Source organism: Babylonia areolata, chromosome 26 (assembly GCF_041734735.1).
Source record: "Babylonia areolata isolate BAREFJ2019XMU chromosome 26, ASM4173473v1, whole genome shotgun sequence".
Taxonomy (NCBI): Eukaryota; Metazoa; Mollusca; class Gastropoda; order Neogastropoda; family Buccinidae; genus Babylonia; species Babylonia areolata.
This window is the reverse complement of record NC_134901.1, coordinates 17,803,884-17,827,747: the sequence shown is the minus strand read 5'-3', so window position 1 is coordinate 17,827,747 and position 23,864 is coordinate 17,803,884. Positions and strand designations below refer to the sequence as shown.

Sequence of the window (23,864 nt, the reverse complement as noted above, 5' to 3'; positions counted from 1 at the left end):
AAATATTATGATCTTCTTAATGAATATTTTTTCTTTTATATGACGAGAATGTTTCACTCTAACTTAAATGTAAATTTGTTTTCTTACCTGAATGTTTTCTTTTTACATGATAATTTATATGCGCGTTGTGATCAAGGAGGAGTGCACCAGTTGCTTATTCAGTCGTTTTTCTATCTGATTTTTTTTATGTGTATTTGTCTTTTAAAATGTTTTGATTATCTTACTGATTCTTTTCCTTTTTATAATGATTGAAACATACACACACGCGCGCACACACACTCGCACGCACACTGACGCAGGCACACACACACACACATACGCGCGCGCGAACGCACACACACACCGACGCATGCACACGTACACACACACACACACACACACACACACACACACTCATGCGCGCACGCGCGCACACGCACACACACACAACACACAGTTGTTTTACTCTATCTTATAATGCAATACAATCTTACCGAAATGGTTGGGTTTTTTTCTGTTTACATGATAACTGAGGTGTGCGTGGTGATCAGTGAAGGGTGTGACAGTTATTCGTTTTTCTCTTTGATATTGGCTGACGCCGGGCATATTAAGAGAGCCGAAAGAGAATTTTCTGTGCACTGAGACAGTAAAGTATTTTGAACTGAATTGAATTGAAATTGAACTGAAAAAGACATTAATTTTCCTCACATCTGTCCGTTGTTGTTCCTCATATATCTAACTCAGAGAGCATCACAATAAGCTTTCCTTGACAGTCTGTCTGCTTCCATCTGTGTTAACTTCAACTACCAATATCGAATGCAGTTAGCAGTCGAACTGGATAATTGGATATCTATTCATTTCTCCACAGACTCAGTAAATCATTAGCCTAGGTGTTCGCTTACCCACTCCAACAGCAAATCTTTTCTAACAATATTCAGTTGCACTATTTGTATTTGTATTTCTTTTTTATCACAACAGATTTCTCTGTGTGAAATTCGGGCTGCTCTCCCCAGGGAGAGCGCGTCGCTATACTACAGCGCCACCCCTTTTTTTTTTTTTTTTTTTTTCCTGCGTGCAGTTTTATTTGTTCTTTCCTATCGAAGTGGATATTTTCTACAGAATTTTGCCAGGAACAACCCTTTTGTTGCTGTGGGTTCTTTTACGTCCGCTAAGTGCATGCTGCACACGGGACCTCGGTTTATCGTCTCATCCGAATGACGCTAGCGTCCAGACCACCACTCAAGGTCTAGTGGAGGGGGAGGCGGACGCGTTACCTCTAGGCCATCACTCCACTCAGGCCATCACTATATAAAGTGATCCCCAAATATCAGCGCCATATTGAATTATAGGCTGTTCCTGAGCAATAAACAACTTTAGCAAGGGCTTTGATAATTTGTTATCAAAAGCATATGTAACCTCTACATTATCGCTCTGAGTGCTTTGTTTGCCTTGCTTGCTAAATCTCGGCATGCAGTTGTAAAACTAAGCTCAGTTAAAACTGATGTAAGTCCCTGAGCTGAGTATTTAAAAATGTTTACAACCGGCAATACGTGTCCATTACATGTCCAATGTTCTCTGCTACTGGAATATCTACCCCCTCCCCACCCCCCTTTCTGAAAAGAATTGAATTAGTTTCATTTATCCGTTTTAACTTTTAGACCTAGTGAAGGGGAAGCACGCATTAAACTTTCAACTGTGTCTCAGTGGAATAATACTCTCGGGAAAATAACATCATCTGCCAATAAAAGGATAAACTTTTCAAAAGCATGTGATAAAATAGCGGGCACTCCCTGTCGTCCATTCTCTAATATCTCAAGTGCAAGTTCATTATATGACTAGAAAAAAAGGGGTGTGGGGAGGGGGGCTACAAAAAGAATTATTAACGAAATATCACCTCGTTTCACGCTTTCAGGTATCTTATATGTGGAGACAAAAATTCAGTGGCTTCACCGGCAATTCACCCTCGCTTTGGCATCACATGCCGCTTTTCATTACTGAAACAACTTCCTTTTTGCACTTTTTAAAATCATGAGCCAAAGTAAATTTCTGTTAATTAAGTCGAACGTTTTTGTTTTTTTTCAGAATCTATAAACGCAACATATAACTCTTGCTTTAAACTGAACTTTTTCTGTACCGGCACACGCTAATAATGTATGTAACTGGTCAATAGCAGAAACTAGGCTACTGTTCCCATTTTTGGAGTCTTCTAGCTGTTTATGATACCGGTCAATCGATATTGCACATGTATACCTACTACATTGTGTCACATAATGAACCGTGAATACCCCGACAATTCTCAGGTGCAGTTTACCGCCCCCCCCCTCCCCCACCCCCCACACCCCATCTTTCTTATGTAAAAGGTAATATATATATATATATATATATATATATATATATATATATATATATAACAGAATCTCTCCAATCATCATGTCCGGGAAAATACCGTTATCGAAAAGGGCATTGAATTGAAACACTTCACAACTATGAATGGAATTATTTGTCGGTGGTATCAGTATCAGTAGCTCAAGGAGGCGTCACTGCGTTCGGTCAAATCCATATACGCTACACCACATCTTTCAAGCAGATGCCTGACCAGCAGCGTAACCCAACGCAATTACTAAAGCCCAGAGGAAATTTTTTTTTTAAATAAGATAAAATAGATAATAAATAAATAAATAAATAAAAATTAATAATGATATATGAATACATAAAAACACTACTACTAATAGGCCTACTGATAATAGTGGATGGTTTTTGTTGCTGTTGTTGTTTCTCTCCGCTTATTTCACCGCGGCCGGTCTGGACCTGCAGTTTTTCTTGGTTCAATTTGCGAATAGCCATTAAAAAGTAGCCAAACACAATGAATTCTAGTCTTAAGAAAAAATGAACACAAGGAAGCCTCACCGACTCTCGTTGTGTCTTTAACTAATATTCTCTGTGTTCAGTTGTATAATGTGGCAATCTGTCATTGTGAAAGTGTTCTTCAGTGTTGTGCGTATTCTATGTCTCTTGCCCATTTTCATTTCTCGGTATGTTAAGATTACTTATGAAGAACAAGAATACATAAAATGAAATTAAAACACGACTGGCAATAAAACCATCTTTGTAATCGAAGGAACGCGAGAAGTGTGCCGGGCAATGCAAATAATTGCTGGGAGGTCGGACACCTAACGATGACACAGGGCTGGACATTGGTCACTCGGCCACCAGCACCCCGGCGATCCTCGCTCGCGCCGGGCAGCCTATCGCGAAGTTTTCCCTTGTTGTACAAAGCTCGACAGAAGAGGGAGTATTGCAAATACCCATATATGTAAGCCATTGCACTCATGGTGCAGAAATTGATCCTGTGGACACGTTCACGCCCATCAAAAATGAAAGTGCAGAACGGTGGAACTTATCATCAGCGAAGGATATGTAGTTTCTGTGGATTATTATCAAATGACCGTCAATGAATAGGATGTTTTAAACAAAGTGTGATGGCAAGAAATATTTGTGTGCGTTAATTGCTTAAATTTGAAACACCAAGAGAACGCACAGTTTTCTCGCAGTGCTCTTGTCACATGATCGGAACTTACGTGAGCGCCACCTGCGCAGTGACAGAAAATGGTGGACAAGCTGAACAGTGGCCGAGCTTGTTGTTGATGACAGCATTGCATATGGGGTCACTCAGGTTCGTCATAAGTTACTTTGAGGTTTAGTTCTGTGTATCTGGATGTCTTCTATGATTTCTCATCAATTTGGATTCGTTGTGTTTGTTATGCGCGTACAAATTTATAATCGCGGGTTTTGCTGCAGAAATGAAATGTGTCGTCTGCTCTATCATCAGTGTCGAAGTGTTGAGAACACTGCTTTGACCTTTTTTTCCCCCCATCTTCTTTTCTTTCTCGGTGTCATCAAGACCCCGGAGTCTGAGCTACATCCAACGAAAAGTGCCATGCAGATAGTTCCAGGTATTTAGGATGCTAAGATTGGACATTACTCAGTTGTTTAATTTTTGTGTTCAGTTTTAACAGGCGGTTGATACTTGTGTGGTATCTTGTGTGATCTGACGAAAATCGAACGGCAAGTCGCACAAGTGTCGGTGGCCGTGAAGTCAGTCATTTCATCTGTCAACTCGATGCAGTAATTTTCAACAGTCGTTTAACTGAGTTGCACAGTACGGTGAATACCCGCTATTCTATATGTAGCCAAAATAGTAAAGCCTCTGGGATATTGAAAAATATTTTGTTACAAAGAAAAACGAAAGCATTGATTGAATGAAAAAGTAGGAAGTCGCTAATAAGAGTCATATCATTCTAAGTTACTGTGAGGGAAAGACAATGTGGGGGAAAAATAAGGGTCAGGGCTAGAAATTAGAATGGTGAGTCAAAAATGAATTAATGGATTGACAGATACATCTGACACAACCATAGAGTCACAGGAATGACAGCTGTACATGCTTGAATTGTGTTTGGCAGTGTTGTTATTTTGGTTTGGAGTAAAAAAAGTGCAGTCAGTTGTTCAGTAAACGTTCACATTCTAAGGTGTTTGTGTACTTGTGCAGTTGTGTGTCTGTTAGGGTGGAAGAAATCAGAGACCACATATAATTTTGATTCTGAATATTATATTTGATCCAGTGGAATGAATTTATGTTTACTTTTCTCATTTGTGTGTGTGTGCATGGGTGTGTACTGTGTCACGTGTGTGTGTCATTCTGCGTGGGTGTGGGTCTTTGTATATGTTGTATGTGTGTATACCCATTTTTGTAAAGCATCAATATATAAGATAGATGATACATGAAATTACAATATTATTATTATTGTTATCATCATCAGTTTGTCTTCCCACAGTTTTGCTCAACATTCTGACTCGCATTACATTTTCTATTTCTGATGTGTATAAAAGCACACATACACGATACAGTGAATCGTTCACTCGTAAGTATATGGTTTGTGCCATTGTTAAGGTGGAGGAATTTGCTCGCCTTCAAAAATAGAATTTCAGCATGCCTGTTCTGTTGGCATGCAATTTTTTGTATAGAGAAATAACATGAAATTTACCTTTGCTTCAGGCCCCTGTAGTACATTTTACCTTGTTGGTGATGGTTGCAGGTTAGAACATTGGATTAGAACAAGGGTCCTGGGTTTGATCTCTGCACATCTGGTGGGTTATGGATGAACTTCAGATGCAGATTTTTTTTTCTCTCTCTTTTTTTTTTCTTCAGTCTTCCAGTCACCAAATACCCAGAGCTGCCAGTGATCAATTTATTCATGTGTATGATTGCAGAATATCAAATACACATGCCTGTTAAGATTCTTCCTTGTTGAAGTTTAGTGGGTTTGGGAAAAACAGAAATACTGTAACCCAGTACATACATATATCTGATTAATGATGACAGGAATGATCAGCAAACCAATGTTGGTCATGAAATACTAAGATCGTAACATTTGTCACAAAAGATCTCAACTGACTCAAGCATCCCATGGTCAGCAATAAGGATCATATACTCAAGATAAACCGAGATCCTTACATGTTCATTATCAATCTGGTCAGTCTTTTGTGGGGGGTTTGTTTTTGTTAAATTGTTTTGTTTTTTCTTTAATTTAAATAAACAGATAGTTGCAGGTGAGAAAATGACATCAAAACACTTTGATGCATAGTCAGCTGAGTAGCAGAACCTGCCCTGAGTAATGGTACGAGTTTCTAAAAAAACAGAGAACTTCTCACTCTCAGTCTGTTATTGGTATAACAAGTGGCAGCTTCATTATTATTTATTTATTTTATTTTATTATTGTTTTACTTTTAGGGGCTACTGCTAGAAAAGAAAGAAAATTATTTCATGAACATCAACAGAAACCTTTTTGACATTATATATAGATTTTTTATATTTTGCAATTGTACTTACTGTTGATACATACACAGATGCATGCACATACAAGCACACATGCCCATTAGCGTAACAAAATGTATTTGCAGGCATACTACTATATTACTGTGTACATGTGTACACATACACACACTTCATCAAAATATCCATGCATACTCTTTTTATAATTCTGTCCTGATGCATTAATTGATAGGATTTTCTACAGGCTGTGATGAAACTAGTACAATGAATAAGATAAACCACTTGGCGCAGAAATGTGTAGTGTCTTATTACACAGTAGCACAGTTATTTTGAACATTGCGCTTGAAGTTATTTCTTTTTGTGCTACCTTGAAGTGTGGTCAGTTTAGCCGACTTGCAAAACCTTGGTCTAGTACTGTGCAAGTGAAATCAGTAAGTTAAAAAGAAAACAGAAAAAAGTGGTGATTAATTAACATCCTGGCTTGACATATAATGAGGCAACACTCCACCACTTCAGTGTCAAGCATGTTCTTCATCAGCACTCAGCTGTCAGTGGGGTTGCTTTGACCAGATATGAAAACTTGTCAGTCTGGAGAGAAACAGGAAGATAAGCTGTTTCCTGACAGGGCAGTTCAAGAGGAGGAACAAATCAGTTGCAGTAATTTTCAGCAGCTGCCAGTTCTGTGGTGGGTTTTCTTGTGAGTCTAATGGATACATGAGGTGCTGTTATGTGGTCAGGGTGACTGCTTGCATGAACATTGTGGATTCTTTTAAAAAGAAAGAAAAAAAGGGGGCGTGGGGTGACAACCAGCCTGTAGAGCTCTCCCAGGACAAAATGGCCATTGTTCATTAGTTGCAGTGAGATATTGTGCCTTGCTTTGTGGGGGGAGAAGCCAAACACCCTTTCGATTAAAACTCTACAATAGTGAATTCCTTTCCCATTCCCTCATACTGCCTCTCCGTTACCTCCCATCCCTTACACACACACACATGCACACACGCATTCTCTCTTTATGTGGTTGACATTTTTCCCCAAATTTATTTTTCCATTCATATTATGTTTACTCATTAATTTTTGTGAGCTGAAAAGACTCAAAGATGGCACTGCTATGTTGTGGGAATTTGACACTGTGGATTGTCTTTCTTTTCAGTTTTCTTGTCAGTATTTGAACTATCACTTCAGCCCAACACCAGAGCAGTTTAATTAGTTTAAAAATAAAATAATGCTCTAGTGTGTATGGGTATGAGAAATATAGATATCTCTTTTATCTTTTTTTTTAATATATGCATATGAAACTGCTCCCATAATACCAGGAGTGTTCGTGACCAGCATGTCCTCCCTGTACTTAGCATTTAGCCAGTTGGAATTGCACTTCCTTCAGTAATCCTTCCAAGGTTCACTCAGTAGTGTCATGTTATACTGTCTGGACCAGGGCACACACACACACACACACACACACACACACACACACACACACACACACACACACACCGAGAGAGAGAGAGAGAACCATTCACTTTGAGTAACATGCTTCTTGAGGAACAAATTGGCTTACGCCAGCTGTACACTGGCTTAAGCTTTTCGTTCAATGTACTTGTCCAGTTGACTTCACACCAGTCATGTTAATCCAGTGGCGTCAGGTGAGTTCTGGAGTGCCAGACCCCGAGAAGTGTTAGAAATACATGTGTGCAGAATGTTGAGCTTTATTAGTTTATAATTGAAAAGTAAGTCAGCAAAGTGTCCTGAAGATAAGAACTTTAACTGGAACATTTCAGGTTATTATTTATACTGTGTTTTAATGTTTGAAAAAAGTAATTTGGTTGGTCAACTTAATATCACTGTGATCTGTTTTTAAAAAAAACAGTATTAACTGTTGAACATGTGTACATGCACACAGTGACGTTACAACTTACACATATCTAATCATTCTCTCTCTCTCTCTCTCTCTCTCTCTCTCTCTCTCTCTCTCTCTCTCTAACAGTAACACACACATGTATTGCATGGACACACTCACACCTTCTCAAGTACTTGACCACACAAATGTGCATGCACATAGGCAAGCAAACATTGTTCCTGTACACATTTTTGTGTCACTGTGGCATCAGTGTTTCTCAGTGTTATGTACATTATGTATCAGACATCTGACATATCCATCTAGATGGTCATCTCCAAGGGTCCGCCTACCAGTATTGGATTAATGTCATTCTGTGACAACAGTGACAAAATTCTCAATTATTTTCACATACACGTTGTATATGCACATGTGCCTGCACACATATCCACACCTGTGCCTGCACACACACACACACACACACACACACACACACACACACACACACACACACACACACACATGAACACATGAACTCACACACACGAACACTCACAGTCACACTCACACACACTTACCCAACACACACCACACCACACCACTCCTCACACACAATCTGTGCACACACAAACCCACTCCCCAATATGCCACCCAAATTACTTATTAGGGTGGGGTCTCGCACACACACACACACACACCAACCCACACACACACACATTCACACACTCACTCACTCACTCACTCACTCTTTCACTCACTTTCCGACTCAATCACTGCATTTTCTGTGTCCCTTTATATTATCTCTTGCACTTTTTGTTAGCATTTTAGATTAATATATGCTTCACGTCTTTGTCAAAGAAGTTGGACTACTTGGAGTGGCAGCTGTTAAGTTAACTATTGGTACTTCTGATAGTATGTCTCACAGGGCAGACTAGATTACATGTAGTAGATAGCTTGAAAACTTTTTGTTTGTTTGTTTTGAGTAAACTGGGAAATTGATGTTGTGCAGGGCGTGTCACTATTAATGACTGGACTGGCTGTTCAGTTTGGGAATAATGCAAAATGATAAATGTACAAAAAGTTTGCATTTCTGTGGAATCCGAATTGTTTTCGTGGTATGACAGACCCAGCAATGGAGTCACTGACAACAGCAGAATCATAGGACATTTGCCAGTTCGATCAGAAAATAATGACACATGATGAGTGACGTTTACTAATTCGGTTGAATGTTTGAAGTCAGTTGTAGAAATGTATTATGATTACAAGACAGAACACATGATGTATTTTTGTATGTACGTATGAATATATTCATATAAAAAATATAATATATAAAGAGGCACTGTGGCAGAATTGATAAGAAATTGGACTTCAGATCCAGTGGTCAGGATTCAATCCCCCTTTTGGGCCTGCTGTTGTCTCACTGGGAAGGCATTTTCCTTCAATTTTCATCACTCCACCCAGGTGTGAGTACCGGACTTGGATGGGGAAAGTTTAAATGACGGAAGCAGAGGATTGGACCCCGCCATTCTATGTTGAGCCCTAGGCACTGTGGATATGAATTCACTGCCCTGGTGGTTATAAAGGCTATGAGATTTTTATCCTGTATGAATATGATTATGTATATTATACATATTTACACATATACATGGGCACATGCGCGCACTCACACACACACACATGCACACACATACAAATGCGCGCGCGCACACACTGTGACAAATTATTATTCAAATTACTTTAAGCAAGATACACTACAAACTAATAGTGTAATACTAATAGAGTATTGGGGGGGGGGTGGGGGGTGAGAATAGAATTCAGTATGATTAAAACTTAGTAGAGGGTAATTGCTAGAAGTTTATTGCTCTTTCTCAGAATGTGTATGGAAAGCATTATTCTGTTTACCCCACAGGCATTGTTTCCAGGATGCACATCATTTGACTTGTTGTTGATCTATATAACAAAATACAATCATAAAAAGAAACATGAGTTTGGTATAGTATATGCATCACCAAACATGGAGTATAATACAAACTCCTCCTCTTTAAGGGAAAAATGAATGGTGGAATGCTTGGGGTTTTACTGAAGCCACATAAGCAATATCAGTAGGAATTAGGATAACTGTCCGTTTTTGATTACTACCTTTGTTTCCAGCAGATGGTGTCAGTTGTCACAGATATTGTTAATTATGTAAGTAATGTGACACTGACAACACTCTTATGAATCAGAAACAGTTTTTGATGGATAAACCCAGCACTCTATTGTCCTTGGCTTAAGCCAAAGGTCCAGCTTTTTTCTGTGCTCAGTATTCCACAGCTGTTATTATTTTCCAGTTGTCAGCATTTCCTGACCACGCTGATCATAACAGGAAGTTTTAACTCTGTGTGCTGTAATTACTGCTTCACTTGTTCATGTTTCTTTGTTGAACTGATTATTACAAAATTTCATGTTTTATGTTATTTAATGTAGTATGTGATGGTTGTGTTTCAGACCCCACAGTTTGAGAGGGAGATGGGACCAACTTGCCTCATCTGTTGCGCCTCATATCATACATGTATCAGTTGTGGAGTGGAATTTCCTGTTCATTTGTGAATCACCAGCTGCTTTGGGGGTATAGTGAATGTATTGGACAACTTGGATGTGATCAAACAGTGATGGAGAAAAGTGGTTAAGTGCAAAATTTGAACTGTCAGTAGAATCAGTTTTCAACGACACTGTTAGTGATACTGTGATAGTGTTCAAAAAATGGAATTGAGGACATCTTTGTTCAAAATATGTCAGGATTAATTCATCCTTTTGCGACTGTCTGGCAGTGCCTTTTATTTTGTATGAGTTCTCAGTCTGATATTTCTGGGTCTTTTGAAAACGCAGAAAAAGAGAAAAACGGTTAGAAAAAAAAGGAAGAAATCCACATATGACTACAGTGCTGGATCAGATTTTATCAAGCAAACATGGAGCATTACGAACTGGTGCAAGAGATGGGAGCTGTGGAGCGTATGACCACCCAGGAGCGGCTGAAACATGCCAGGAAGCGGAGGGCCCAGCAAATGAAAAAGTGGACGCAGTATGAACGGCAGCTGGAGAAGGAGAACACCAAGAAGAAAAAGAACCAGGACAAACAGCCTCTGCCCAGGAGGACGAAGAAAAGCAACAGGGGCAATGTGAAGTTCACACCCAACATTGCCCTGTTAGAAGCGGCTGCCAGGAATGATCTCAATGAAGGTGAGTTGCCTGGATTGTCACAGCTCTTAAAGATTGGATCAAGTGACATTGGGAGGAAGGGGTGTGGAGTAGAGGTGGGGGCAGGAGTGGGAATGAGGCCCATAGGTTGGCATGAGGGTGTGGAGGAAAGTTTTTTTTTAATTTTGGGGTTTTTTTTTTTTTTTTTTTTTTTTGTCAGGCATGGTCATAGTGGATTTTTATTGTTTCAGTTTTGTTGTTGAAAGTATTTGGTTTGATGTGGCTTTGGCTGAGCAAGCCATGTTTCAGTTAGGTTTCTGTTTGCTTTGAAGAAAAGGCATGTTCAAGAAGAAAAGGGATCTGTTATGACATTAGTTTTAAATAAAAGGGATAATCATGATGTAAATAGTGTCTGCTGTCATTGTGAAAATTGTCGTTTTAGGCATAAAGATCCTTAAAAAGCAACTGCAACAAGCAGAATACTAAAACTTTATTTTCAGTGGATCTTAATGCCTACTTTGATCACCACACCCATCACCTAACCCTGTTGCCAATTTAAAAAAAAAACACACAAAAAAACAACTACCATTATACTTATTATTCCATAGTGTGAACCTCTTGGGCTTTTCTAACATTGAACTTTCTATCGACAGTCATGCAGGATTTGCTGCAGGGTTGATAATGACCTGCTAAGCAGTAGAACTTCTTCACCAGGTCTCTCCCATTCCCATATTCATGAGAAATGACAAAAGAATGACGAGGTCCTTTGTGAAGGGCACAGAATGGCTTGAGGCATGTGGGGCACAAATATTAGTTGCGGGTAATCTGGACTTGCAAGCACAACTACTGTGAGAGAATCCTGTGGAGCTTATTACCTGCTGGAGAAGAATACTGTTGTGTTAGTACCTTGTCATTTTCTACTGTTCCCTGGGGTCAAGGTTAACACTGGGTAAAATTACAGGTATCATTGTCATTGTCATACTCTTGTCTCTGCTTTAAAAGCATTACCAGTTATGTTTTAGTGTTTGTTTTCTGCTGCATCTTGATTCATAGAATGCATGCAGTGTGTGTGTGTGTGTGTGTGTGTGTGTGTGTGTGACTGTGTGTGTGTGACTCTGTGTGTGTGTGTGTGTGTGTACATACACATGTATGCTTGTGTGAGTATATGTTTGCATGTGATATGCATGGAATGATGCCTGGTCCCTGCTCTATTTCCCATGTGTGCACATGGGTGTATGTGTGAGAGAGAGAGAGACAGAGCTGTACATGCAATATTAAATGTAAGTGTTCTCAGTCTCTCCTTTCTTTGCTTGATTTTCTTCTGACATCCCTTTGCCCCTCTGAAGTGCTGGTTATGAGTAGTAGAATGGGGAAGTTTTTGATATGAATAAAAAGTATTGTTCAATGTTATACTAACTCACTAAGTAACAATATTGAGTGAAATCTTTTCAGGGTTTGTAAGAAAAATGAAAATGTTAAGTCTACACTTTTATTTTTCTTAGTCAAACTTAAAGTTGTTATATTATCTAACTCTGGATAGTATTGATACAGCCAGTGACACCATATTGATATATGACAAGAAGAGGTAAATGAACAAACTCATAATGTACATTGGTGAATATTCTTTGCAAGTGTAACACCAAAGTTTAGCAAGAGAGGGGGAGGGGGATCTTTTTTTCTTTTTTTTTCCAAAATCATAAACTTTGTTATACCAGAAGCTACTTTGCTAGTTGTTTTCAGGGACTTGGCAGTTGCACTTTTTGACACACTCAAGGACACAAAGCCACCCAGATTAAGACACATAAAGTATTCATTCAGTGATTGATATCACACTTGCAAAGGCACACAGCACACATTCACAAACATACACATGCATTATCAATGATTATGCCTTTTTATTTATCGTTACATGATAAAGCAAATACATACATGGTGATGTCATGTTAATACTTTTAGTTTTAGGGCCCCATTAATGATCTGCCATGGGTACACACATTTAAACAAAATGACAAAAGGCAGAGCCAGACATCTAAATAAGAATGGATGTCTAAATCTTGCTAGGTGTATATATATATATATATATATATATATATCTATATAAGTGGAGTGATGGCCTAGAGGTAACGCGTCCGCCAAGGAAGTGAGAGAATCTGAGCGGCTGGTTTGAATCACGTCTCAGGCGCCAATATTTTCTCCCCCTCCACAAGACATTCAGTGGTGATCTGGACGCTAGTCATTCGGATGAGACAATAAACCGAGGTCCCGTATACAGCATGTACTTAGTGCACATAAAAGAACCCACAGCAACAAAAGGGTTGTTCCTGGCAAAATTCTGAAGAAAAATCCACTTCGATAAGAAAAAGAAATAATACTGCACACAGGAAAAAATACAAAAAAAATGGGTCGCACTGTAGTGTAGCGATGCGCTCTCCCTGGGGAGAGCAGCCCGAATTTCACACAGAAATTTGTTGTGACAAAATGAAATACAAAATACAAAAATATATGAATTTATTTTTCCTAAAGAAAATCTTCATTGAAGATGAAATGCATACAACAGCAACAAGCTGCTTGCAGATTTCATTGATCTGTATATATGAAGCTTTTCTTTTTGCTCAGTTTTTAATGACAAAAATCCAGAAAAGACATCTGTGTCTAATTTCTGTATTTGTTCAGTGTTAAACCCTTTTACTGGCACACCTTTTAGCTCATTCTAGTTTCATCCTTAAGTTTTGCCCATATAAGTTTCTGCAAACTTTAAAGTATAAAAAATATTATGTTCTACTTTCAGTGAAAATTTTACTGGAAAGTGGAGTGAGTCCAGATGTCACAAATGAAGATGGTTTGACAGCATTACATCAGGTATGTTACATTTTAGTCTGTTCAACTGACCACTGTTTAAGTGTGAAACTTTAAAGCCAAGTTTATTTTGAATAATTTTGCGGTGATGATGTTTCAAAGACTTTGCTTATAACCTATGATGGTTCTGGCATTCACATGTGTAAAAATGTGATACTAACAGACCAGTTTAACACTAAAAGATATTTTGTCTGCAGTATTTGATATATATTTAAAACAAAGAATTTCTTGGAGCTTGCACAGTTCTCATGTGTCATTATTTCATGATTACAGCGCAGCATATACAATATTTGTGGCTCCACAGTTTTGATTTTATTATATTTTGTTTGTTGTGTGTGTGTGTGTGTGTGTGTTGCGCTGAGGTCATGTGAAAAAAAACACTATGACTATGTTTTTGTTGTTGTTGTTGTTGTTTTTTTAAGAATCCATTGGTTCTTATTACAGTGCTTTTATTTCAACTTCAGCTCAAATTAGTACACTGCAGTAGAATATTGCAACCATTGGGTATATACATATATACATGTTTTTTTTCTTCTTCAGAAAGGTGACAAACCAATAGCAATAACAGCAGCAAAAATAATAATGCATAAATTTAAACAATAACAGATCATGTCTTCAGAGTTCAAATGATACTAAATGTCACAACATTTTACTCATTGCACAGTTTTGGAAGTTCAAGAAAGATAATTCATACCTTATCCACTCTTGTGCCACACTTTACACATCACATGCACACAGTGACACACATTCTCTCTCTCTCTCTCTCTCTGTCTCTCTCTCTGATCACTGATGCTCATGGCTTGACATGATTTTTTTTTTTTTTTAACTTGAAGTTTCGAACTGACAAAGGAAAGAACCATAATGATAATGAAACTACAGAAAGTGTAATTAAACATCCCTGCTGCTGTTAGTTTGGATATAGATCTACAGAACCTTGTACTGTTAAAGTGTTTTGGTTGCATTCTTAATCTTACATATTGCTCTGTTTTCATTTAAGTAATTTGTTGAGAATCTACTTTTGTTGTGTTATAAACAGTGCTGTATCGACGATTCTGAAGAAATGATGAAGTTGCTGCTGGACTACAATGCCAATGTCAATGCTTGTGACAGCGAGATGTGGACACCTTTACATGCCGCAGCCACATGTGGTCACATGATGCTGTGTAAATATCTCATTGACAGGTGGGTCTGTCCGGCATGTATGGTGATGTGTATCTCATTGACAGGTAGGTCTATCAGGCATGTATGGTGATGTGTAAATATCTCATCGACTGGTAGACCTTCTATCAGGCATGTATGATGATGTTTAAATATCTCATTGACAGGTAGGTCTATCAGGCAGGTATAGTGATGTGTGAGTACCTCATTGACTGGTAGGTCTGTCAGGCATGTATGGTTATGTGCAAATATCTCATTGACAGGTTTATCAGGCATGTATGGTGATGTGTATATATCTCATTGACAGGTAGGTCTGCCAGGCATGTATGGTTATGTGCAAATATCCTACTGACAGGTAGGTTTGTCAGGCATCTATGTTGGTGCATAGTCTTGTTGACATGTTTGTCAGTGAAACATGTCTGTGTAAATGTCTCATTGGAGGTCCATTTGTCAGGCATGCATGGTGGTGTGTAAGTATCTCATTGACATAAACATCTTGAAATTGAAACACATAACTTTAGTCTAATTTCATTAACAGGTATGTCTGAAATATGGTAGTGTGGCATGAAGAAGAAAAAGGGTAGACATTGATGGAGTTGTTAGGATGTTATAATAAATATGTGTGGCTTCCTACCAGATTAGATGGAAATGTGAGAAATCTCAGAAGACCAAATTTTATGAAAATGATAAAACTGTACTGGGTAAACTGTCTTTTTATTGAGAAAAAAAAGAAGAAAAGAAAAGAAATTCCCTGTTTGAATCAAGTATGCTAGCAGACTTTAAAGATTCTGGATAAGCTTACATTAGTCATCAAATTTGTATATGAAAAAGAAAAAGAAAGAAGTGTTACATTCATGTTATATTACATTATATCAGAATTATTACTCACATTACATGTGCTGAGACAGTGAGAGACAGAATTGGTACCAGTTAACATGTCCGAAACAAGGTATTTATGCTGTTGTTTAACATACATTGCGTAAGCCAAAAGATTCTACACAACCTGTACACAATCTGTCTGTGGTTTTCCATTTAACATGGTGGTTGTTTTGAAAGAGTTGTGACAGAGAATCATGACAGTAATTTGAGTAAATCTCCAGCTGTGTTTTACAAAGCAACATGTTCTCATGACAGAGGGGCAGAGTTGTTGGCAGTGAATGCAGATGGAAACATGCCATACGACATCTGTGAGGATGAGATAACACTGGATCACATTGAAACAGAAATGGCAAAACGGGGTAAGTTGATAAACACTTCCTTTGGTTGATATTGTCAAGGATTGTGACAATACATTTTGGATTGTTTTGATCATGATGTGCTTTTGTTGTGAGGGTGGAGGGAGTGTTTCTTAAGAATAGAATTGTTGACTTTGTGTATGCTCCTGTTTGATGAAAGTGATAGGCGAAGGAGAAAATGTTCATGGCTGATTCACCTTCATGACTGGTATTCTGGCATGAACATCAGCAAATGGATATTTTTAGTGTCATGATTTCGTTACTTGTAATCTGAGGGTTCACAAAGAAATTCGGTATTGAAGTCTACAGATAAGTCTTTGAATATTTGGGTGTCAGATAAGAGCAGACATGAAGAATCATTCTCAAGGAGAATCATGAACGCTTAGCTGTCTGAAGTTGATCAGTTCAGAGTGTTAATATATGTGCACTTTAATGCATTTCAAAGATCCAAAACAAATCTCACACACACACACACACACACACACACACACACACTCACTCTCTCTCTGTCTCTCACTCTCTCTCAAACACACCACATACATATATGCAATGTGCGACAACAGTACTGTCAAGAGATAGGACATTGGTGTGATGCACGGTCATGACATAGTTATGGTAAACAAAATTAATCATGCCTCCTGACCGATTAGATAAATACTATTTATTATTAGACATAGTAAATGTCAGATCATATCCTGTAAGACTGGGCAGTTGCAAATGTGCAATTGATGAATTATTGGATTTGTGATGTGGCAGGTATTACTCAGGAACAGATTGATGTCACTCGGCTGGCAACAGAACATAAAATGTTGGCTGACGTCAAAAAATATGCCAGTACTGGTGGTGATTTAGAAATGGTTGATCATTTGGGAGCTTCTTTGGTGAGTATGTGCGGGGATGTTGTGGTTGGGTGTGTGTGATATACAAATGATTTGCATTGTGAAAGTGCAGTTGGAGAGTAGGGGGGAGGGTGTGTGTATGTGTGTGTGCATAAGACATCCAGTTGTAATGATTTTGTTTTCAAGTTTTATGTATGTGTGTCTGTGCGTGGCGAGAGAACATCTCTTGGTTTGATTTTTCAGCTTTGACCAGCATATCGCTTTCATTCCTGTATATTGCCAACCACATGAGAGTGAAAAACATGGCCACAATGGTGTGTGTGAGTGTGAGGTGTGTAGTGTATGTGGATGAGGGGAAGAGAGTGGGAGTGGTAAACATGTAATTGGTGGGAATATATATATATATATATATATATATATATATATATATATATGTGTGTGTGTTTGTGTGTGTGTGTGTTCGTTCTTTAGTTTAACATCTATTCACTATCAGTGATATTAGACGTTAAAAAAAAGGGGGGCGTGGGGGGGAAGGAGGGGGTATATTGAGGGGTTGGGGGGGGGGGGGGGGGCAGGGAAGAGGAAAACAGAAAAAAGGTAATCTAGAAAACTACTGTAAAATGCATAACTAAGATGCAATTACATCTAACAGTAACAATTCAATAATAATAATGATAATAATCAGAAACCATTGACACAATTCTGAAGTGCATTAACCCCTAGGCTGCCTGCATGACGAGATAACTCGTCATGGCAAGCATGTATGCTTTGCTGCCTGCATGACGAGATAACTCGTCATCGAAATATTCTGACTTTTCCCTGGCTTGCATTCACTTCCTTGGCAAAAATAGTGGTAGCTTTAGCCTGGGGAATCTCTCTAGATTCTATTCATAGCTAGAAACCCCATCTACGTCATGAAGCAGTCCTTTATTTGAACGTTTTGGTTGGGCCACTGTCCAAGTGTTTGCCTGACTTCTCTCCTCGCTCGCTCAACAAAATGTCGGACTGACGCCGTGCTCAAGACATGCAATCGTGACGAACTAAATCAACCATGATTTCTTTCTTTAGCTGATGCTCAGAAAGAATTGAAGCGTAAATTCGAAGGAGAAGATAGTGATGAACATTTATAGGACGATCTGATAGAAAATAAAGAGAGTGGCCAAGATGCGACTGTCAGTGAGTGATGCCGGCTGTACAGATGTTAGCAGACGACAGATGACCGAATTAGCAGCAGAGCGATATTCTTGGCACGCAGCCAACGCGGTCTGATGAGAACTGAATCAAGTGACCGTGTGAGAGGGGTGAGGAGGAGGGGGGTGGAGACTGAGGGGGCGTGGCCTCACATCCATCTTATCACTTGGAGAAGTCACAATGTATTGTGTATCTATCTCTTAAAAAAATATATATATATATTGTGGTTGTTCTAGTATGATTTTGTGTTTGCAGATATCCATTTGTCCAGAAAATATGATGTTTTTGTGCAAATTACCTGACTAACATTTGTAATGAACAAGTTGAAAATGTGACAAAAAACAAAACACTGATTTCAAAACAACAGCATGTCACTAAAAATATATAAAATGGGAAAACAGCATGTGTTTTGTATTCTTTATTCATTTACCTTTCAGAAAATATATACTTTTATGGGTCTTTCTCCAATAACAAAGAGCACAGAATTTTTTGAAAATTTATACCCGTTTTTTGTGAAAAAACCCTGGCAAATAGATTTCACTTAAATCTTATTTTCCTGGCAGCGAAAGGGTTAAAGGAATGTAGAAATAGGGCTATGAACTAATGCCTGTGAAAGTTCGACCATAAGAACCTCATCAGAAATAACTTTACAAAAATCATCTGCAGAATTATTATTCTCTTTGAAATACTTGGGCAAGAAGGTACGAAACTGCTGACAGCGAAACAAACAATGATTCAAGCTGAACTGCTTACCACAGATGCATGTAACATTTTTACTATACTTTATCTTCAGCGCATCAAGTATTATACGGAAGAAAGTAGAGGTTATTAATCTTGTATAGCAAGCTGATGGATTCGGTATCTTTTCTTTAATAATATTCTCGGGGAATAATGTTCCTTTATGTTTTAAAAACTTCCATCGATTATGAAATCGACCCCATGCTGATTTTTCTAACAAAGTGTATGCCTCTTTTACGGAAAGACGGACATGTATTTTTGTCGATTTTTCTAAATCTTGTGCTCCTCTTTTAGCTGCTTTATCAGCAGTTTCATTGCCATTAATGCCCACATGAGAAGGCACCCCCAAAAAACTGACCTCAGTCCCTTTAATTCTTAAACAATGTACCGAATGATTTGCCTCAATAACTAAGTCGGGTCTTGTTTCAAGGCTGAATAATTCTAGAGCATAAAGTACTGATTTGGAGTCAACAAAAAATGCTATTTTCAAGAAAACTATTTGATGGCTCACTAAGTAGTTCAGAGCTTGTATAATAGCTATTAGCTCAGCTGTGAATATGGAAAGATGTTTTCCAATAAAGTAAGATTTTTCAACTTTAAAGGCAGGAATATAGAAAGCCGCACCAGTATTTTTGTCATCAAGAACAGATCCATCTGTAAATATATGGAGATGATTCTGATATTTTTCTGTTTTATGAATTCTGGCAGTGCTTGTCATGATATTGATGTTTTCTTCCTTTTTTCTTTCTTTTTTGTTTGTGTGTGTGTGTGTATGAGTTCCCCTTTATGCATTTCCACATTCTACATGTGTGTACAGAAAGCAGGGTGGTTCTTGTATGGTGTATGTGCTCTGAAATTTATAGCTCCAGGATGTCAGTTTTGAATTTTCATTCTTGTTGTTTTGAATATTCAAGATCGATTCACTTAGATGAACATCATTGTTGGCTTGACTGTGCAGCTTCATATAGCAGCTGCCAATGGTTACTTTGAGGTGGCAGAATTCCTGCTGGACAACCATGTCTCTGTGGATAAACGAGACAATGAATCCTGGCAGCCTATACATGCTGCTGCATACTGGGCCCAGGTTGGTGTTTTTGGATGACTTTTCTTTTGCATTTAAAAAACCCCCCCAAAACCCCCACAAGTTTGTGAAGTTTTTGTGTTGGTGTCAGTTGTTATTTAGTATGTATGTAGCATAAGCTTGTTGAATCTCTAAGATATGGAAAGCTAGCCGAACTGATGTAGTTGGTTGAAAAAGCCTGCTGCTGTTCAGTAACTGAATCATGATGTTTAAACATGTCATGAATAACCTTTCAAAAGATGGTTGGGTGAAGCAAGCTGACAACCTGTTGAAACACAGATTAGACTGACATAAATGTTCTGAAGACTAGTCTATACGTGATATTAAACCATGTGTGTTTGGCATATAGCATACGAAAACCAACATACCCAGGTAGTGTTTCCTGCAAAATGTAGTGGCCAACTGGATAAAAAAAGAAAAAAATATGATGGAATGGAGGGTAGAATGTGCTCAAGGAGGCATCTTTGCGTTCAGACAAATCCATATATACACTACACCACATCTGCCAAGCAGATGCCTGACCAGCAGCATAACCCAATGTGCTTTGTCAGGCCTTGAGAAAAAGAAGAAAATAATGATAATAATAATATAATAATAATAATAATGAATAAAAAATAAAATAAAAAGAATAATTACGATAGATAAGCAAATAAATGTAAAACACACACACACACACACACACACACACACACACACACACACAGGCATAACAGATATGCAACAAATGTGCAGTTTCATAGATATGAAGGCACAAACACACATAAACGTACACGAGCCCCAACACACACACACACACACACACACACACACACACACACACACCATCTCCCAAATTGCCCTGCAACTCCCGCCCCACCCCCACCCCCCACTCCTCCACACACTTATTGCTAGGTAGGCTACATATCGCAGTTCCACGACACATACGCACGCGCGCGCGCACACACAATTATACAAGCACACACATATACGCCCATCCCCCCACCCTCACCTCCACCCCACGCACACACACGCACACATGCACATGCACACACACACACACATTTAATTATACAAGCACACACACATACACCCATACCCCCCACGCCTATAACATCACCCCGAACCCCCCCACACACATATACAAATGTATATGCACACCCACACATTCCAATATTCTGTTGCTCCCACAGTACAGACATGCATACACACATACACCTCATCCTCTATACACACACAAACACAAACACACACACACACACACACACACACACACGTGCACAGAGCTCTCCTGACACATAGATACTGATAAACATCCACTAACTTTGACTAACGCATGTGTTGTGAGTTGCTGTTGATGAACACATAAGATGAAAATTTATAAGAATTGATAATGTGAGAGTGTTTATTTCTCAATTCTTCAGACTAAGATTGCATGGATGTGAAAAATGACGGAAGAGATTTAAAAAAAAAAAAAAAAAAAAAATTAATGCTGGGAGTGAAATAACATACAATTTTAAAGTGATTAAAGTTCAGTGAAATACTTCAAAGATTATACATGAACACTGTCAATTTCGCTTCACTAAATAATGATATCAGTTGCAAGGGATTTCCTTACTTTGCATACCCCTTCTCCCAACACACACACACACACCAGCCACCTATCCCCAAGCCCACCCCCAAACACACACACAATACAGATAAACAGTTTATGCTACTGATTACTTTGAGAGAATAGAGTGTGACAATAAATTCCATGCTACATGAAAGAAAAGTGCAGAACTGTGAGCAGTTGTGTGATAACCACCAATTTATGAGCATGTTCTTCCTCCTCTTCCCTCTCCTCTTCTTAATTTTATTTTCAGATTTCTTCCCTTCTAATTCCTTTTTTTAACACAACCACAACAGCACAGTGTCACATTATTTTTATACAGTAAAGACATATCAGCTCTCTGTATAAAACACTTTGTTTTTTTGCACAATAAAGAAATTATGAACAGTTTGTTTATTTGATTATGATTATTATGTTATTGTAAATAGCCATATTTTGCAGTCATATTTTTGCACAAGTAAATCCAGAAATCTGCACTTATATGAACACTATCTAGCAAGAATACACACTCACACATGCACAGAGAAAGAGAGAGGAGGGAGAGAGAAATGGGGTGTATAAAAATTATTGTTGAAACAATTTTCATATAGGAAACAGTTTTAGGTAAACTGAACAGATCTGTCATCAATATAAGCCATCACCTTGATTTCCTGATAATTACTTTCTGAAATTGTGTGGAAAGCTTGTACATTTGGTAGTAAGTTATTCATGTAACAATTGTACTTGTAGATATAAAACTTTGCAAGTACCAGAATGAAGTCAAAACCCTGATCTGTTATCAGTGTTGGGAATTTTTAAACAGCAACCAAAATGTTAGTGCTCGTGTTGTTGCTTAAGTTAGTGTGTAACAATGCATGCAAACTCCTGTTTACCTACTTGCATAAGCACATTCTGTCAGTGCATGTTGGTTCATCTGAAATAGTGATCATACCTTTTTTGATTCGTTAGGAACTGAATTTGTTTCTGTGACAGTAGTTTGCATGTTGGTAATTTTTGTTTGTTTTACAGTCATGGTTATTACTGTTCTTTCTTCCTTTTCATTTAGACTTTGCATGTGATGTGCTTGTACTTACTTTTAACCTCTTCAGTGCCGGGCAATATTTTGGTTTGTACTTCCTATTTGCCAGGCCTACCCAAAATAAGTGGATGATTTGTCTTTGAGTTTAACTGTGGATCAAGCCATAGATTTATACTTGACTTCCTGCTCCGCTTTCTCTCCTTTGCTGGCAACATGTAGCTCTCCAACTACCCATACACCCTCTCCTCTCTGCAAATTGTCATTCTGACTTACAGTCACGTAAAGCAAACCATCTGACAAGATTTTGCCACACGTGGCACTAAATTCACCACCATTGACTTTTTTTAAGTTTTGCAACATCTTGGGTGTCAAAAAGGTTGTTTTTTTGTTTTGTTTTTTGTAGTACACTGCTGTTTCAAGCCACTAAGACCAGGTTGTGGTTTGTTGTCTGCCATTTTTAAAGTATCATCAGTTTCTGAAAGAGGCACTGTGAATAACATTCAGTAATTACCATACAGAGCATGATTGGTAGTTGTTCTTCTTGGACAGTGGAAGATATATCAGGCTCTCAGACTGCAGGCTATTTGGACACATCAACTTAAGAATTAAACTATGAAAAATCCTGAAATAACTTTGACGTTATGTATGTCCTGGGGCAAATAGCGAAGCATTTCAGCTGACATATATACATCACTGGGCACTGAAGAGGTTAATCATAGATTTCTTTGGAAATTTTGGTTCATACCCTTGTATGACTATGTTTTGAGCATGCAGTTTTCATTTTGTCTCCACATTGCCAGCAAGAAATTTTGGAGCTACTGGTTGAGAATGGTGCTGATTTGGACTCTAAAACCAAGAGTGGAGAAACTCCATTTGGTAAGCTTTATTTTAACTAGCTCTTCATCATAATAACTGTCTTACCATGTGTACATGTATGTTACTCTGTGTGTGTGTGTGTGTGTGTGTGTGCTTCATGTGCGTGTGTCTGAGGGTGTGCTTGCATGCATTTTTCTCTCTTTGCTGTTGTGTTTGTCTGGTGGTTGCGTGTGTGTATATTCTATTATGTGTTTTTTTTTTTTTTTTTTTTTTTTTTTTTTTACTAAGTTTGTATACATGATAGAGCTCTTTTATAAGCTGATAAATAGCTTACTAAGGAAAACATGTGTTAATCCATCAGATTTGGAAACAAAGCTTTTTAGATATATATGTATATATGAAAGGTTAATTTGCGTTTCTGTCTGCCAACCTCTTTTTTCTTTTTTTTTCTTTTTTTTTTAGTGTTTTTTTTTCTATTTAAATCTGCCCCCTTTTCTATTTGTAAGATTTTGTTTTTTGTTGTTGTT

The 23,864-nt window shown here is 38.2% G+C and overlaps 1 protein-coding gene across 5 annotated transcripts in view; it reads left to right on the top strand.

Annotated features, from left to right (window-relative positions):
- The first annotated feature begins 3,573 nt into the window (after window positions 1-3,573).
- Window positions 3,574-23,864, top strand: part of LOC143300534 (protein phosphatase 1 regulatory subunit 16A-like) — a 36,429-nt gene continuing 16,138 nt past the window's right edge. For 4 of the 5 annotated variants that reach the window (XM_076614283.1, XM_076614281.1, XM_076614282.1 and 1 more), the window contains exons 1-8: window positions 3,574-3,652; window positions 10,128-10,859; window positions 13,606-13,676; window positions 14,710-14,855; window positions 15,966-16,069; window positions 16,823-16,947; window positions 19,793-19,918; window positions 23,322-23,397. In XM_076614283.1, coding sequence (XP_076470398.1) covers window positions 10,589-10,859; window positions 13,606-13,676; window positions 14,710-14,855; window positions 15,966-16,069; window positions 16,823-16,947; window positions 19,793-19,918; window positions 23,322-23,397 — 919 coding nt within the window. In that variant the 5' untranslated portion in view covers window positions 3,574-3,652; window positions 10,128-10,588. Of the gene's footprint in view, window positions 3,933-10,127; window positions 10,860-13,605; window positions 13,677-14,709; window positions 14,856-15,965; window positions 16,070-16,822; window positions 16,948-19,792; window positions 19,919-23,321; window positions 23,398-23,864 lie in introns of all 5 variants that reach the window. The other variant, XM_076614279.1, reaches the window with a different exon arrangement.